This window comes from Oncorhynchus gorbuscha, linkage group LG06 (genome assembly GCF_021184085.1).
Source record: "Oncorhynchus gorbuscha isolate QuinsamMale2020 ecotype Even-year linkage group LG06, OgorEven_v1.0, whole genome shotgun sequence".
Classification (NCBI taxonomy): Eukaryota; Metazoa; Chordata; class Actinopteri; order Salmoniformes; family Salmonidae; genus Oncorhynchus; species Oncorhynchus gorbuscha.
In genome coordinates this window covers 13,350,970-13,369,394 of record NC_060178.1, presented here as the reverse complement: position 1 = coordinate 13,369,394, position 18,425 = coordinate 13,350,970, and the positions used below count along the sequence as shown (strand labels likewise).

The window sequence follows — 18,425 nt, the reverse complement described above, 5'->3', positions numbered from 1 at the left end:
AAGCAAGATTTCTGGCTCTCGCAGACCTGTAACTTCTTCTTTAAGAGGCTCCTCTGTCCTCCACTCGTTACCTGTATTAATGGCACCTGTTTGAACTTGTTATCAGTATAAAAGACACCTGTCCACAACCTCAAACAGTCACACTCCAAACTCCACTATGGCCAAGTCCAAAGAGCTGTCAAAGGACACCAGAAACAAAACTGTTGACCTGCACCAGGCTGGGAAGACTGAATCTGCAATAGGTAAGCAGCTTGGTTTGAAGAAATCAACTGTGGGAGCAATTATTAGGAAATGGAAGACATACAAGACCACTGATAATCTCCTTCGATCTGGGGCTCCACGCAAGATCTCACACCGTGGGGTCAAAATGATCACAAGAACGGTGAGCAAAAATCCCAGAACCACACAGGGGGACCTAGTGAATGACCTGCAGAGAGCTGGGACCAAAGTAACAAAGCCTACCATCAATAACACACTATGCCGCCAGGGATTCAAATCCTGCAGTGCCAGACGTGTCCCCCTGCTTAAGTCAGTACATGTCCAGGCCCGTCTGAAGTTTGCTAGAGAGCATTTGGATGATCCAGAAGAAGATTGGGATAATGTCAAATGGTCAGATGAAACCAAAATATAACTTTTTGGTAAAAACTCAACTCGTCGTGTTTGGAGGACAAAGAATGCTGAGTTGCATCCAAAGAACACCATACCTACTGTGAAGCATGGGGGTGGAAACATCATGCTTTGTGGCTGTTTTTCTGCAAAGGGACCAGGACGACTGATACGTGTAAAGGAAAGAATGAATGGGGCCATGTATTGTGAGATTTTGAGTGAAAACCTCCTTCCATCAGCAAGGGCATTGAAGATGAAACGTGGCTGGGTCTTTCAGCATGACAATGATCCCAAACACACCACCCGGGCAACGAAGGAGTGGCTTCGTAAGAAGCATTTCAAGATCCTGGAGTGGCCTAGCCAGTCTCCAGATCTCAACCCCATATAAAATCTTTGGAGGGAGTTGAAAGTCTATGTTGCCCAGCAACAGCCACAAAACATCACTGCTCTAGAGGAGATCTGCATGGAGGAATGGGCCAAAATACCAGCAACAGTGTGTGAAAATCTTGTGAAGACTTACAGAAAACGTTTGACCTCTGTCATTGTCAACAAAGGGTATATAACAAAGTATTGAGATAAACTTTTGTTATTGATCAAATACTTGTTTTCCACCATAATTTGCAAATTCATTAAAAATCCTACAATGTGATTTCTGGATTTTTCTTCTTCTTTATTTTGTCTGTCATAGTTGAAGTGTACCTATGATGAAAATTACAGGCCTCTCTCATCTTTTTAAGTGGGAGAACTTGCACAATTGGTGGCTGACTAAATACCTTTTTGCCCCACTGTATATATATATAGCCGCCTACACAGTCAAATGTAAGAAATGTACAAATTATAAATGTGTGACAAATATTTTAAAAAGTCAATACAGTAATATCAGATCTGTATGTAAAACATTTACATTTGGCAGATGCTCTTATCCAGAGCGACTTACAGTAAGTGCATTCATCTTAAGATATCTAGGTGAGACCACCACATATCACAGTCAAATATACAGGATACCAACATTACATTCCAACTAAACAATGAATATATAGCATTTAGAAAAAACTCATTTTCTTACACATCTAAAATCTATGAATAAAAAATCTAAGAATAGTAATATTTTACACACACATGAATATACACATACGCAAACATTTCTGATGAAAAAGCACAAATGTTAAAAATTGGTGGATAAAGCATTTTGGAAATAAGCTCTTCAAATGCACTTTGAATTTCCTCCCTCTTCCTCATCGGTCACTTGTCCGCCTTGACGAATGCTGCAAAGACGCTGTCCTCTTTCTCCAGCAGTGCCTGGGGTCTGTCGTATTCTAGAATGATCCCTCTCTTCATCACTATCACCAGGTCTGCATTCAGGATGGTGTGGACACGATGCTAAGGACAGAGAGAAAGAAACATTAGGTTAGAGAGAAATAAACATTTAACAACTTCAGTCTTTTGACATTCGGGGTTACATAGATTACAAATATACTGTACATGCTATACATGACCACCATAGACCTACTACAGATACATTTAAGTGATCTTTCAGGGATCTGCCCTACTTATCTACCTTCCTTTTATTAAATGTAACCTTAATTTAACTGGGCAAGTAAATTAAGAACAAATTCTTATTTACAATGACGGCCTACACCGGCCAAACCCGGACGACGCTGGGCCAATTGTGTGCCGCCCTATGGGACTCCCAATCACGGCCGGTTGTGATACAGCCTGGAATCGAACCTGGGTGTCTATAGTGACACCTCAAGCACTGAGATGCAGTGCCTTAGACCGCTGCGCCACTCGGGAGCCCCAATGAGTAAGCGGTGTCCTATCGTCCTCTCTCCATCTCACTTCCCCATGGGAAACCACCATGGCAGCCTGGTAGTCATTTGACTCTTGTTATTCTAATTTCCAAGTGCATAAAAAGCATGTTTGCTCCCACAGAATGTAGTCCAATAGAAAATCCCAAACCAGCAGGACGGTGGCCCTCCAGGACTAGAGTTGGGCCCTCCTGCGCTACCAGTTCAGAATCTATTTCTATGATACAACCTTGCCACCATTTGCATTAAGGTCATAGCAGAAGAGCTACTGACGCTCAATATATCATAAGTCAGTACATGTCAGGATGTAGAGGCTTTCATATGGGTGAGACAGAACTGGGGACCTTCCAACAGAGATACTTACTGCTATGGTAACCACTGTTCTGTCAGCGAAGGCAGTCATCACCACCTTCTGCAGGATGCTCTCCTGTAGGCACAATACAGTCACAAGAGAAAGGCAGAAGATAAGCCTATAGTAACATGATGTTTTTATACAGTGACTTGCGAAAGTATTCACCCCCCTTGGCATTTTTCCTATTTTGTTGCCTTACAACCTGAAATTAAAATACATTTTTGGGGGGTTTGTATCATTTGATTTACACAACATGCCTACCACTTTGAAGATGCTAAATATTTTATTGTGAAACAAACAAGAAATAAGACAAAAAAAAAATGAAAACGTGAGCGTGCATAACTATTCACCCCCCCAAAGTCAATACTTTGTAGGCCCACCTTTTGCAGCAATTACAGATGTAAGTCTCTTGGGGTATGTCTCTATAATCTTGGCACATCTAGCCACTGGGGTTGTTGCCCATTCCTCAAGTCAAAACTGCTTACAACTCCTTCAAGTTGGATGGGTTCCGCTGGTGTAAAGCAATCTTTAAGTCATACCCCAGATTCTCAATTTGATTTGAGGTCTGGGCTTTGACTATGCTATTCCAAGACATTTAAATGTTCCCCTTAAACTACTTGAGTGTTTCTTTAGCAGTACGCTTAGGGTCATTGTCCTGCTGGAAGGTGAACCTCCGTCCCAGTCTCAAATCTCTAGAAGGCTGAAACCGGTTTCCCTCAAGAATTTCCCTGTATTTAGCACCATCCATCATTCCTTCAATTCTGACCAGTTTCCTAGTCCCTGCCGATGACAAACATCCCCACAGCATGATGCTGCCTTCACCATGCTTCATTGTGGGGATGGTTTCTCGGGGTGATGAGAGGTGTTGGGTTTGCGCCAGACATAATGTTTTCCTTGATGGCCAAAAAGCTACATTTTTGTCTCATCGGATCAGAACCTCCTTCCATATGTTTGGGGAGTCTCCCACATGCCTTTTGTCGAACAACAAATGTGTTTGCTTATTTTTCCTTCACGCAATGGCTTTTTTTCTGGCCACTCTTCCATAAAGATACTCCAATCTCCACTGTGGAGCTTTGCAGCTCCTTCAGGGTTATCTTTGGTCTCTTTGTTGCCTCTCTGATTAATGCCCTCCTTGCCTGGTCTGTGAGTTTTGGTGGGTGTCCATCTCTTGGCAGGTTTGTTTTGGTGTCATATTCTTTCCATTAAAAAAAAATGGATTTAATGGTGCTCCATGGGATGTTCAAAGTTTCAGATATTTTTTTATAACCCAACCTTGATCTGTACTTCTCCAGAACTTTGTCCCTGACCTGTTTGGAGAGCTCCTTGGCCTTCATGGTGCCCCTTTCTTAGTGGTGTTGCAGACACTGGGGCCTTTCAGAACAGGTGTATGTATACTGAGATCATGTGACAGATCATGTGACACTTAAATAAAGTCCACCTGTGTGCAATCTAACTAATTATGTGACTTCTGAAGATCATTGGTTGTACCAGATCTTATTTAGGGGATTCATAGCAAAGGGGGTGAATACATATGCACGCACCACTTTTCAGTTTAATTTTTTTAAACATTTTTTTAAACAAGTTATTTTTTTCATTTCACTTCACCAATTTGGACTATTTTGTGTGTGTCTATTACTTGCAATCCAAATCCAAATCCATTTAATTACAGGTTGTAATGCAACAAAATAGGAAAAATGGCATGTCCACTGTACTTTAAAAAAGTAAAATAGTAAAATAGTTTGTGCCTTCACTATGGGGGGAGTCTTGACCCAAATTAGGCACGTGTGAATGAAACGTAATTCACTTTTTATGCACTTTTCTCTTTAAATGTATTCTGACCTTGAACTTTAGCATTTGAATAGCATGCTATTTCCCTGCTATTCATTAGGGGTGGAGATCAAAGAAATACAGGTGTGTCTACAGACAAGCCGTATTCTGATCTTGACTTAATTCCCTCATCATTCACCTTCACGCACGATGAAACAATGAATAAGGTCGAGCAACCTGTCGGTTCCAAGTGGAACAACATCTACTTTCTATGTTCCGATATAAATAACATTATTCTCCATGCACTGTAATTAACAACTTCATAAGAGCTGTTGATAAGAGCTAGGTAAATGAGTAAGCCGTTTGGATAAGGGGGTTGGAAAAATAAATGACAATTGTCTTTGATCTACATTATTTTACCTTATAATCACTGGAGACAAATGTGAAACCAGTCATATGGCAGCACACTGAAGCATATCAACATGTCACCTTTTCCACAGTGACGTTTATGAAATGCTGGTCTTATAACTTGCAGAGATTAAATGTGGAGACCCAAGCTATTGGCTTCTGTAGCCATGCACAAATGACAGTATAGTGCCAAACCTACCGAGTTGATTTACGATTCATTGAATGTTTTAATTATATGCCAAGACTTTTCACAAAATATATATTTTTTTTTTGCAATTTGCATCTTGTTAAATATTAGCAACTATCGGTAGACACCCTCAGTTTTACCCACAAACATTTTTAACTGTCACGTTAGCTTTAGTGGCCTTTCATTTTGCATCATTCCATTCCATTGTTAGTTTACCTTTCTTGCCTCCGTCAGGTTGGTGAGCTTGTTCCTGAGGATGGCAATAGTGGATCATATTAGGCTGACGTACTACAAGTTGTGCAATCGTTTGGGACATGTAGCCTATTGCAATCATTATGGAACGCAGACCACACGTGCATGGCTCACAATGACTGGACCGTTGTCATCACAGTTCCTTGATTAGAGGATTATTAGGGTAGATTTATTGGGCTACTACATAGACTTCTGTTCAACCCCTATTGTAAAATGTTCTCACCTCCCAATATTTCATGGGGCGGCAGGGTAGCCTAGTGGTTAGAGCGTTGGACTAGTAACCAGAAGGTTGCAAGTTCAAATCCCTGAGCTGACAAGGTACAAATCTGTCTTTCTGCCCCTGAACAGGCAGTTAACCCACTGTTCCTAGGCTCTCATTGAAAATAAGAGTTTGTTCTTAACTGACTGGCTTAAACAATTGAATAAATATACAATATATGACCATAACCATTTAAAATGTCTATTTCAACGACCTAAAATGTATTAAGCGCACGCAAGAGAACCACGCCTGCAAAGGCCACTATGCATCCTCATTGGGTATGTCTGAATACCATCTACAGAGAAGTGTGTAGGACAGGCATACACAAACATAACATATACACATGGATTTAGTACTGTAGATATGTGGCAGTGTACGAGTAGGGGCCTGACGGCAAACAGTTGTGAAATCTGTGAATGTATTGTAATATTTTTTAAATGGTATAAACTGGACATCAGGAAGAGCAGTTTCTGCCTTGGCAGCAGCTAATGGGGATCCATATTAAATACAAATGGTGGAAGTCTGAATCGTGCCCATTTGATTGAAACACATTTTATATTGCCATATGTGTGTTTTAAACACAATAATACCAAAGAATCACAAGATAATTGGAATATTCAAAGATCGAAACTCACTATCAATGCAAGGATTCTCTAGTTACCAGAATTTCCCCACACCTCAACCTTTATGTCAAACCAAAGCATCACTTCTCCTGACTCCTGAATTCTATCCAATCACTCTGCAGACCTGTAGTACGCTGTTGAAGATATGCTCTATTTACTCAGAGTTACTCCTGTGTTACTGGGAGGCAGTGCAGTCCCTTGTTGTGACAGGTCCTTAAAGTGTGACTGTGTGTGAATGTGCATGTGAACGTGTGTGTATGTGTGCACGTGCATGTGTGTGTCTGAGTATGTGTGCACGTGCATGTGTTTGTGTCTGAGTGTGTGTGTATGTGTGCATGTGTGTGTGCAGGGGTGAAATTAACCTATTTAGCAAGCACCCATTAATTCACTCCCACTCCCACTGTTTCCCTAGGCCTCTCTTCTCCTCCTTCCCCCTTTCAATATACTTCTATTGTCCCCATCCATCTATAGAATAATGACGTTATCCTCTTTTCAATCCTACACCCCCCCCCTCCTCCTTTTAGCCATCATCCTACACCTCCCCCTCTCCTCCTTTTAACCATCATCCTACACCTCCCCCTCTCCTCCTTTTAACCATCATCCTACACCTCCTTTTAACCATCAACCTACACCTCCCCCTCTCCTCCTTTTAACCATTATCCTTCTCCTCCTTTTAACCATCATCCTACACCTCCTTTTAACCATCATCCTACACCTCCCCTCTCCTCCTTTTAACCATCATCCCACACCTCCCCCTCTCCTCCTTTTAACCATCATCCTACACCTTCTCCACACACACACACTTCTGCCTCACCGTGGCCATGTCTATAGAGGCTGTGGCTTCATCCATGATGAGGATGCTAGACTTCCTGACGAAGGCTCTGGCCAGACAGAAGAGCTGTCTCTGGCCCTGGCTGAAGTTCTCCCCTCCCTCTGTCACCATGGCGTCTGAAACACAACAAATATCATCACCTTCAACACATTGTTTTATAATACCGGACTGACGCTACAGTACTACACCTTACCTATCGTTAGTCTGAGATTTCTATTACAATGACGTTACATCACATAAATGTTGTTAAACTTGTGCTTGACCCCATGAATATGGATTTGTCAACTCAGTCAAGTGAATTGACCTCCTTTTAACTGGCTGATCATTGATCAACATCTAATCCAACGTTTAGCTGGAATGAATACCAGCGGAAACTGTAGGCCTGAGTAATACATCTCTCTGTCACTGTCCAGTGTGTATAGCCACCACTCAAAAGCCCACGCATACACTTTTTCTCAGTCATAACTGGAGTACATCGTGTGAGAATTTCCTGCACCCATTATTCTGCTAGAACACACAGACAGAGAGAGAGAGAGAGAGAGAGAGAGAGAGAGAGAGATATAGAGAGTCTAAAGGTTAGAGATAGTTGCACTAACTAAAATCATACAGCCACGATACAGAGTCTACTCTAAAGGCTAGAGCTAACTGTCCTAACACAGAGTCTACACTCAAGGCTAGAACTAACTGTCCTAACACAGAGTCTACTCTCAAGGCTAGAGCTAACTGTCCTAACACAGAGTCTACACTCAAGGCTAGAACTAACTGTCCTAACACAGAGTCTACTCTCAAGGCTAGAGCTAACTGTCCTAACACAGAGTCTACACTCAAGGCTAGAGCTAACTGTCCTAACACAGAGTCTACACTCAAGGCTAGAACTAACTGTCCTAACACAGAGTCTACACTCAAGGCTAGAACTAACTGTCCTAACACAGAGTCTACTCTCAAGGCTAGAGCTAACTGTCCTAACACACAGTCTACTCCAAAGGCTAGACCTAACTGTCCTAACACACAGTCTACACCAAAGGCTAGACCTAACTGTCCTAACACAGAGTCTACTCTCAAGGCTAGAACTAACTGTCCTAACACAGAGTTTACTCTCAAGGCTAGAACCAACTGTCCTAACACACAGTCTACTCTAAAGGCTAGAACTAACTGTCCTAACACAGAGTCTACTCTAAAGGCTAAAGCTAACTGTCCTAACACAGAGTCTACTCTAAAGGCTAGAACTAACTTTCCTACCACTACTCTCAAGGCTAGAGATAGTAGACTATGATGTCAGGACGGCTATAAAGCCTAGAGCTAAATGCCACATGTTCCAACTGATCAGGCAATGTATGATGAGAGATTGGTCAGGTCCTCACTGCTCTCAAACCCACCCACTCCATCTCTCAGTAAGGTTCATCTGGGGTCAAGTCAGAGCGGGTGCTGCATTCAATTCAACTTGTATAGTTGAAGTCGGAAGTTTACATACACCTTAGCCAACTACATTTAAACTCAGTTTTTCACAATTTCTAATATTTAATCCTAGTAAAAATTCCCTGTCAGAATAATAGTAGAGAGAATGATTTATTTCAGCTTTTATTTCTATCATCACATTCCCAGTGGGTCAGAAGTTAATATACACTCAATTAGTATTTGGTAGCATTGCCTTTAAATTGTTTAACTTGGGTCAAACGTTTCGGATAGCCTTCCACAATAATTTGGGTAAATTTTGGCCCATTCCTCCTGACAGAGCTGAATCAGGTTTGAAGGCCTCCTTGCTTACACACGCTTTTTCAGTTCTGCCCACAAATGTTCTATGGGAATCAGGTCAGTGCTTTGTTTTCCATAATAAGCCATTTTACCACAACTTTGGAAGTGTGCTTTGGGTCATTGTCCATTTGGAAGACCCATTTGCTTTAACTTCCTGACTGATGTCTTGAGAAGTTGCTTCAATATAGCCACAGAATTTTCCTTTCTCATGATGCCATATATTTTGTGAAGTGCACCAGTCCCTCCTGCAGCAAAGCACCCCCAGAACATGATGCTGCCACCCCCGTGCTTCACGGTTGGGATGGTGTTCTTCGCCTTGCAAGCATCCCCCTTTTCCCTCCAAACATAACAATGATCATTATGGCCAAACAGTTCTATTTTTGTTTCATCAGACCAGAAAACATTTCTCCAAAAAGTACAATCTTTGTCCCCATGTGCAGTTGCAAACCGTAGTCTGGCTTTTTATGGCGGTTTTTGAGCAGTGGCTTCTTCCTTGCTGAGCAGCCTTTCAGGTTTTGTCGATATAGGACTCATTTTACCTTGGATATAGATACTTTTGTACCTGATTCCTCATCTTCACAGGGTCCTTTGCTGTTGTTCTGGGATTGATTTGCACTTTTTACACCGAAGTATGTTCATCTCTAGGAGACAGAACGTGTCTCCTTCCTGAACGGTATGATGGCTGCGTGGTCCCATGGTGTTTATACTTGCGTACTATTGGTTGTACAGATGAATGTGTGACCTTCAGGTATTTGCAAATTGCTCCCAAGGATGAACCAGACTTGTGGAGGTCTACAATTATTTTTCTGGGGTCTTGGCTGATTTCTTTTGATTATCCCATGATGTCAAGCAACGAGGCACTGAGTTTGAAGGTAAGCCTTGAAATATATCCACATGTACACCTCCAATTGACTCAAATGATGTCAATTAGCCTATCAGAAGCTTCTAAAGCCATGACATAATTTTCTGGAAATTACCAAGCTGTTTAAAGGCACAGTCGCCTTAGTGTATGTAAACTTCTGACCGACTGGAATTGTGATACAGTGAATTATAAGTGAAATAATCTGTCTGTAAACAATTGTTGGAAAAATTACTTGTCATGCACAAAGTAGATATCCTAACCTACTTGCCAAAACTATAGTTTGTTAACAAGACATTTGTGGAGTGGTTGAAAAACGAGTTTACATGACTCCAACCTAAGTGTATGGAAACTTCCCACTTCAACTGTACCTGTGACATTAAAACTTAGAACAATGCAGTAATCAATAACAATGTAGAACTAAAAATAACAAGATAGAACAAAAACACACAAGATATAAAAATAAGAAAAAAATGATAACTCATCTGAGCTTCCCCAGATCTGCACAACATATCTCTCTGTGTAACAATAAATACTTTGGCTCATTCATCACTGTTTCCTCATCTGTCTGCTCTTGGGTTCCCCTGTGTTGCTCTGCCTAACAACTGGGCCAAGAAGCGACTGAAAATGACTTTGAATATACCTGGCAGCTGTTCTGCGCATGCTCTGAGAACGGCCCTGGAATACGGAGTCCCGCAGCCTTGCAGGTATTGACCTGATTAAAGACTTTACTCACGTCCCCTCGGATCTCACACCCGGCACGATGTTGGTCAAAGCATAAAATGAATTGTGTTCGCCTGGTAGAGAGGCATCGTTGGGCAGATCTTTTTCATCTGTAATGGACTGTAGCCCCAGCCTCGTGCAGCGGTCAGTGAAGCCTGCTGATTCTACCTTCTTGTCCTTTTGACTTGTTGTACTTGCTCTTGTCCTCAGCCGTAGCCTCAGGGTTGTCTGTGATAGCCCTGTGTGCACTATCCCTGTCCTTTAGTTTAGCGCCAACCTCCGTGTTAATCCAGGGCTTTTCATTGGGAAAGAAGTGAACCTTCAATGTGCGGACAACGTTGTCGTTGCATTTCCTCATTAAGCTAATAAAGATGGAGGTGGTTAGCTTGTCAATGTTATCGGCAGAGTCCTGAAACATATTCTAATCAGCGCTAGTAAAGCAGTCCTCTAGGATAATCTCTGATTCTGGAGACCATTTCTCAATGGAGCAAGTCAAGGGTAATTCCTGTTTGAGTTTCTGCTTGTAAACAGGAAGCAGGGGTATGGAGTCATGTTCTGATTTGCTGAATGGCGGACGAGGGAGGGTCTTGTATAATTGCTTGTGGGTAGAAAAACTGTGGTCTAGGACTTTATCGCCGCTAGTGGCGAGGGAGACGTGTTGATGGATATTGAGTATCGCGTGTCATTAATGATGTGAAATTAAAATTGCCAGCAACCAGAACCAGCTTTTGGATGTACGTTTTCCTGCTTGTTTATTGCCTCATACAGTTTGTTAAGTACCAGCTTGTTATTTTTCTTATCCTGAAGTGGAATGTCTACAACAGTCATGATAACGGCTGAAAACTCCCTCGGGAGGTGGAAGGGTCGGCATTTGACCATCAGGTATTCCAAGACGGGTGAACAATGGGTCGACACTTGCACTGCTCGAATCAGTACACCTGTTGATGAAGAAGCAAACCCCTCCCCCCCTCGATTTCCCTGACTCCACCGTCCTGTCCGCCCGGTGAATGGAGAATCCATTGAGTTGAATAGCCATGGGGTGTATATACTGTAAGGGGTGTATATACTGTAAGGGGTGTATATACTGTAAGGGGTGTATATACTGTAAGGGGTGTATATACTGTAAGTCCAGACCAGGGCAGATAAGTTGAAGCTGGAATTGAGGTAACTGCCGATCTGATGTTCAAAAGTACTTGTCGATTGTAATAAATAATAGAGGATACATTTTGGGAAAATAAAGTACAAAATAGCAAAGTTAGGTTGGAGCTTTCAAAATGGTAACCAGCGAGTTTTTATTTTTTTTTGTTTTTTATTTCACCTTTATTTAACCATGTAGGCTAGTTGAGAACAAGTTCTCATTTGCAACTGCGACCTGGCCAAGATAAAGCATAGCAGGGTGAACAGACAACACAGAGTTACACATGGAATAAACAATTAACAAGTCAATAACACAGTAGAAAAAAATGGGCAGTCTATATACAATGTGTGCAAAAGGCATGAGGAGGTAGGCGAATAATACAATTTTGCAGATTAACACTGGAGTGATAAATGATCAGATGGTCATGTAAAAGTAGAGATATTGGTGTGCAAAAGAGCAGAAAATTAAATAAATAAAAACAGTATAAAAACAGTATGGGAATGAGGTACGTGAAAATGGGTGGGCTATTTTCCTATAGACTATGTACAGCTGCAGCGATCGGTTAGCTGCTCGGATAGCTGATGTTTGAAGTTGGTGAGGGAGATAAAAGTCTCCAACTTCAGCGATTTTTGCAATTCGTTCCAGTCACAGGCAGCAGAGTACTGGAACGAAAGGCGGCCAAATGATGTGTTGGCTTTAGGGATGATCAGTGAGATACACCTGCTGGAGCGCGTGCTACGGATGGGTGTTGCCATCGTGACCAGTGAACTGAGATAAGGCGGAGCTTTACCTAGCATGGACTTGTAGATGACCTGGAGCCAGTGGGTCTGGCGACGAATATTTAGTGAGGGCCAGCCGACTAGAGTATACAAGTAGCAGTGGTGGGTGGTATAAGGTGCTTTAGTGACAAAACGGATGGCACTGTGATAGACTGCATCCAGTTTGCTGAGTAGAGTGTTGGAAGCCATTTTGTAGATGACATCGCCGAAGTCGAGGATCGGTAGGATAGTCAGTTTTACTAGGGTAAGCTTGGCAGCGTGAGTGAAGGAGGCTTTGTTGCGGAATAGAAAGCCGACTCTTGATTTGATTTTCGATTGGAGATGTTTGATGTGGGTCTGGAAGGAGAGTTTGCAGTCTAGCCAGACACCTAGGTACTTATAGATGTCCACATATTCAAGGTCGGAACCATCCAGGGTGGTGATGCTAGTCGGGCATGCGGGTGCAGGCAGCGATCGGTTGAAAAGCATGCATTTGGTTTTACTCGCGTTTAAGAGCAGTTGGAGGCCACGGAAGGAGTGCTGTATGGCATTGAAGCTCGTTTGGAGGTTAGATAGCACAGTGTCCAATGACAGGCCGAAAGTATATAGAATGGTGTCGTCTGCGTAGAGGTGGATCAGGGAATCGCCCGCAGCAAGAGCAACATCATTGATATACACAGAGAAAAGAGTCGGCCCGAGAATTGAACCCTGTGGCACCCCCATAGAGACTGCCTGAGGACCAGACAGCATGCCCTCCGATTTGACACACTGAACTCTGTCTGCAAAGTAATTGGTGAACCAGGCAAGGCAGTCATCCGAAAAACCGAGGCTGTTGAGTCTGCCGATAAGAATATGGTGATTGACAGAGTCGAAGGCCTTGGCGAGGTCGATGAAGACGGCTGCACAGTACTGTCTTTTATCGATGGCGGTTATGATATCGTTTAGTACCTTGAGTGTGGCTGACGTGCATCCGTGACCGGCTCGGAAACCAGATTGCACAGCGGAGAAGGTACGGTGGGATTCGAGATGGTCAGTGACCTGTTTGTTGACTTGGCTTTCGAAGACCTTAGATAGGCAGGGCAGGATGGATATAGGTCTGTAACAGTTTGGGTCCAGGGTGTCTCCCCCTTTGAAGAGGGGGATGACTGCGGCAGCTTTCCAATCCTTGGGGATCTCAGACGATATGAAAGAGAGGTTGAACAGGCTGGTAATAGGGGTTGCGACAATGGCGGCAGATAGTTTCAGAAATAGCGGGTCCAGATTGTCAAGCCCAGCTGATTTGTACGGGTCCAGTACGGCGCCATCTTATTGTACTGTAAGTGCTATTGTTACAGGGTTATTCTGTCTGCCGGACGGCGGTCAGTTCAAAGAGGGACGACACACGGGTGCACGCCTGTCATTTAGATAAGAATTGTGATGATTAGATCCAAGAATGCATCTGTTCTTGCCTTTTGTGTTTTCACTAGCAAAGTGCTAAGACATGTTCGTTCAGGTTGGGCGTGACTTCCTGTTAGAATTTGGTATAATTGTTTTCTCTTCGACTATTCTAAATTGAAGACGTGGAACCACTTGAAGTCTTATTTAGTTGGTAGTCATTTACTCTGGCTATTCTGTCATGTATTTCATGTACACTCATTGTTTGAGTGTTAATTCTTTCATGACTAATACATCCTATGAGTTGAATTGAGTAGATGCATTCCTTGTTTAACAGTAATTATTTGATTGACTATACGTTCAAACGTTGGTCGGTTTATTGGTAGTTATTTTCACTACACATAGTACATGCTTGTGTTCCTTCTTGACATCCCTGGTCTACTTGACTCAACCTCATGCTAGAACACTGGTTGCCAGGATTAACTATTTGTACCTAGACTCTGAATAATTGTATAATGGTGCAAGATAGACAGATGTTGATTCTAGTGATAGAAAGACATGTTGATACTGAGAGGTGACGTAAGGCTCCCTGCCTTGACTAGATCCTCCAGAGATGCACAGGGCCTGTTGCATTTATTCACAAAACATTGAAGTCTGATTGATGAATGTAGTTTATTATATTCAACATAATTCTACATAATGGTGACCCTTCATCCTCGGTCGATGTAGAATTGATTGATGCTTATTTATACAACCCTGTTAGGCCTCACTCCCCCCTGTCTGAGATATCTACTGCAACCCTCATCCTCCACATACAACACCCGTTCTGCCAGTCAAATTCTGTTAAAAGGTCCCCAAAGCACACACATGCCTGGGTCACATCTTTTCGGTTCACTGCAGCTAGCGACTGGAACGAGCTGCAACAAACACTTAAACTGAACATTTTTATCTCAGTCCCTTCATTCAAAGACTCAATCATGGTCACTCTTTTACTGACAGTTGTAGCTGCTTTGTGTGATGTATTGTTGTCTCTACCTTCTTACCCTTTGTGCTGTTGTCTGTGCCCAATAATGTTTGTACCCTGTTTTGTGCTGCTACTATGTTGTCATGTTGTGTTGCTTCCATGCTATGTTGTTGCCTTAGGTGTCTCTTTATATAGTGTTGTCTCTCTTGTTGTGATGTGTTTTGTCCTATATTTTAAATGTATGTTTATTTTGAATCCCAGCCACTGTCCCCGCAGGAGGCCGTCATTGTAAATAAACATTTGTTCTTAACTGACTTGCCTTGTTATTAAATTTGATTTTTTTTCAGTTTTTTAGACTAGAGGAAAGAGTGCCTCCTACTGGCCCTCCAACAACACTTCCAGCAGCATCTGGTCTCCCATCCAGGGACTGACCAGGATCAACCCTGTTTAGCTTCAGAAGCCAGCCAGCAGAGAGATGCAGGGTGGTCTACCATCCAGGGACTGACCAGGATCAACCCTGTTTAGCTTCAGAAGCCAGCCAGCAGCATCTAGTCTCCCATCCAGGGACTGACCAGGATCAACCCTGTTTAGCTTCAGAAGCCAGCCAGCAGTGAGATGCAGGGTGGTCTACCATCCAGGGACTGACCAGGATCAACCCTGTTTAGCTTCAGAAGCCAGCCAGCAGTGAGATGCAGGGTGGTCTACCATCCAGGGACTGACCAGGATCAACCCTGCCTAGCTTCAGAAGCCAGCCAGCAGCATCTGGTCTCCCATCCAGGGACTGACCAGGATCAACCCTGCCTAGCTTCAGAAGCCAGCCAGCAGTGAGATGCAGGGTGGTCTACCATCCAGGGACTGACCAGGATCAACCCTGCCTAGCTTCAGAAGCCAGCCAGCAGTGGGATGCAGGGTGGTCTACCATCCAGGGACTGACCAGGATCAACCCTGCTTAGCTTCAGAAGCCAGCCAGCAGCATCTAGTCTCCCATCCAGGGACTGACCAGGATCAACCCTGTTTAGCTTCAGAAGCCAGCCAGCAGTGGGATGCAGGGTGGTCTACCATCCAGGGACTGACCAGGATCAACCCTGCTTAGCTTCAGAAGCCAGCCAGCAGTGAGATGCAGGGTGGTCTCCCATCCAGGGACTGACCAGGATCAACCCTGCTTAGCTTCAGAAGCCAGCCAGCAGTGGGATGCAGGGTGGTCTACCATCCAGGGACTGACCAGGATCAACCCTGCTTAGCTTCAGAAGCCAGCCAGCAGTGGGATGCAGGGTGGTCTCCCATCCAGGGACTGACCAGGATCAACCCTGCCTAGCTTCAGAAGCCAGCCAGCAGTGGGATGCAGGGTGGTCTACCATCCAGGGACTGACCAGGATCAACCCTGCTTAGCTTCAGAAGCCAGCCAGCAGTGGGATGCAGGGTGGTCTACCATCCAGGGACTGACCAGGATCAACCCTGCCTAGCTTCAGAAGCCAGCCAGCAGTGAGATGCAGGGTGGTCTCCCATCCAGGGACTGACCAGGATCAACCCTGTTTAGCTTCAGAAGCCAGCCAGCAGTGAGATGCAGGGTGCTCTCCCATCCAGGGACTGACCAGGATCAACCCTGTTTAGCTTCAGAAGCCAGCCAGCAGTGAGATGCAGGGTGGTCTACCATCCAGGGACTGACCAGGATCAACCCTGTTTAGCTTCAGAAGCCAGCCAGCAGACACACACACTCCTTACCCAGTCCTCCTGGTAAAGTCTTGACTACAGGTTTGAGCTGAGCGATCTCCAGAGCCTCCCACAGCATATCGTCTGTAGCCTTCATCTCTGGGTCCAGGTTAAACCTGACAAACAAACACACACACACACACCTTACAACAGGGTCATGGGACTGGGTCAGTAGAACAATCTAAAATCAAATCAAATCAAATGTATTTATATAGCCCTTCGTACATCAGCTGATATCTCAAAGTGCTGTACAGTAACCCAGCCTAAAACCCCAAACAGCAAGCAATGCAGGTGTTGAATCACCAACACAATCCAGTTTATACACCAGGTGGGTCTAATCCTGAATGTTGATTGGTTAAAACCGTATTCTAGCCGGTGTCTATTCCACAAGTTACCACCTGCTAAATCTATGGCATTATGATGCCTATTTACTCCGTTCCATCTGTGCAATCCACTGTCTCATCAGCCCAGCCAGGCAATTTATCAACTTGATCTCCATTATAAAAAGCATCTAGAATAATCTAATCTAATAATATAAAGTATATAGTGTATAACTAACACACACACACACAAGCACACTCCTTACCACAGGGTCATAGGACTGGACCAGTAGTACATTTTATTAACCTATACCAGTAGGATTTGATACAGGCTAACCTACTACATCAAATCCCACCCATGTACTGTGTGAAAGGAGTATGCATTATTTACTGTTCTCGCCAGGACGTTTTCTATTGTTTCATCCTCTATTCATAGTATTCTTTCTTATATTACTTTTCTATTTCTGTTTTCTGTTTCTGTTGGGCTTGTTCTCAGTGCATCTACAACATGATAATGCTTTGGAGCGCTCCAAAAATAAATGACTAGTGTTGAGTTTTTCCAGAGATGCATCTGGTTATCAGACACCTCCTAAGATGACACTCTCTGTGTTGAAACTCTCACAAGTTTCAACAGTCGGCCAACTGACACAGTTACAAGTAGCGCCTGTCTCTCTTTTCCCCTCGTAAAACAACTCACACTCGGCAGTGTGGCTGCTGCTGGGAGTACAACATTACCCTCAATACTTCCTGTATGCTGTCTCAATGTTCTTCACCCTTGGTACTACAGGCTTTTGTGCCAGCCCAGCCCTAGAACTCCTGAATCAGCTAATACAGGTTTTGCTGATGAGTTGATTGATGGAATCATGGGTAATGGTGCTGATGAGTTGATTGATGGAATCATGGGTAATGGTGCTGATGAGTTGATTGATGGCATCAAGGGTAATGGTGCTGATGAGTTGATTGATGGCATCAAGGGTAATGGTGCTGATGAGTTGATTGATGGCATCATGGGTAATGGTGCTGATGAGTTGATTGATGGCATCATGGGTAATGGTGCTGACGAGTTGATTGATGGCATCATGGGTAATGGTGCTGATGAGTTGATTGATGGCTTCATGGGTAATGGTGCTGATGAGTTGATTGATGGCATCATGGGTAATGGTGCTGATGAGTTGATTGATGGCATCATGGGTAATGGTGCTGATGAGTTGATTGATGGCATCATGGGTAATGGTGCTGATGAGTTGATTGATGGAATCATGTGTAATGGTGCTGGCCATGCTGAAGACACTGTTGCTCCTCCAGAACCAGGAGAAAAACACTGATCTTGATGAAACCGTAGTGTGGGGGTTCTCTTACCGGATGGTTCCGCTGAATAAGATGGGGTCCTGGAGGATGATGGAGAACCTAGACCTCAGAGTCTGCAGAGGCAGCTTGGCGATGTCAATGTCATCTATGATGATACGCCCTGTTTGGAGAGAAGACCAGCTGTGTTAAAATGATCCAGTTAATAAACCTAAATCCAATAAAAACTTTAGTTGTAGTATCGTCATAGTAACAGTTGGCAGTGTCTACCCTCGAACATGTCGACCATGCGGAAGAAGGCCAAGGAGAAAGAAGACTTCCCACTTCCTGTCCTACCACAGATCCCCACCTGGAAACCACAGGAAGACAGTTTGTTTGATGGCACATCATCTTCATCTTCATCATCATCATCATCATCATCATCATAC

At 43.6% G+C, this 18,425-nt stretch overlaps 1 protein-coding gene across 4 annotated transcripts in view; it reads right to left on the bottom strand.

Moving 5' to 3' along the window:
- Positions 1-1,289: 1,289 nt before the first annotated feature.
- The window catches only part of LOC124037570 (ATP-binding cassette sub-family C member 8-like), a 149,257-nt gene continuing 132,121 nt past the window's right edge, over positions 1,290-18,425 (bottom strand). For all 4 annotated transcript variants that reach the window (XM_046352396.1, XM_046352395.1, XM_046352398.1 and 1 more), the window contains 6 exons: positions 18,268-18,346; positions 18,052-18,160; positions 16,385-16,488; positions 7,077-7,210; positions 2,779-2,841; positions 1,290-1,986 (listed from right to left, as the gene is read on the bottom strand). In XM_046352396.1, the coding sequence (XP_046208352.1) occupies positions 1,849-1,986; positions 2,779-2,841; positions 7,077-7,210; positions 16,385-16,488; positions 18,052-18,160; positions 18,268-18,346 (627 nt within the window). In that variant the 3' untranslated portion in view covers positions 1,290-1,848. The remainder of the gene's footprint in view (positions 1,987-2,778; positions 2,842-7,076; positions 7,211-16,384; positions 16,489-18,051; positions 18,161-18,267; positions 18,347-18,425) is intronic.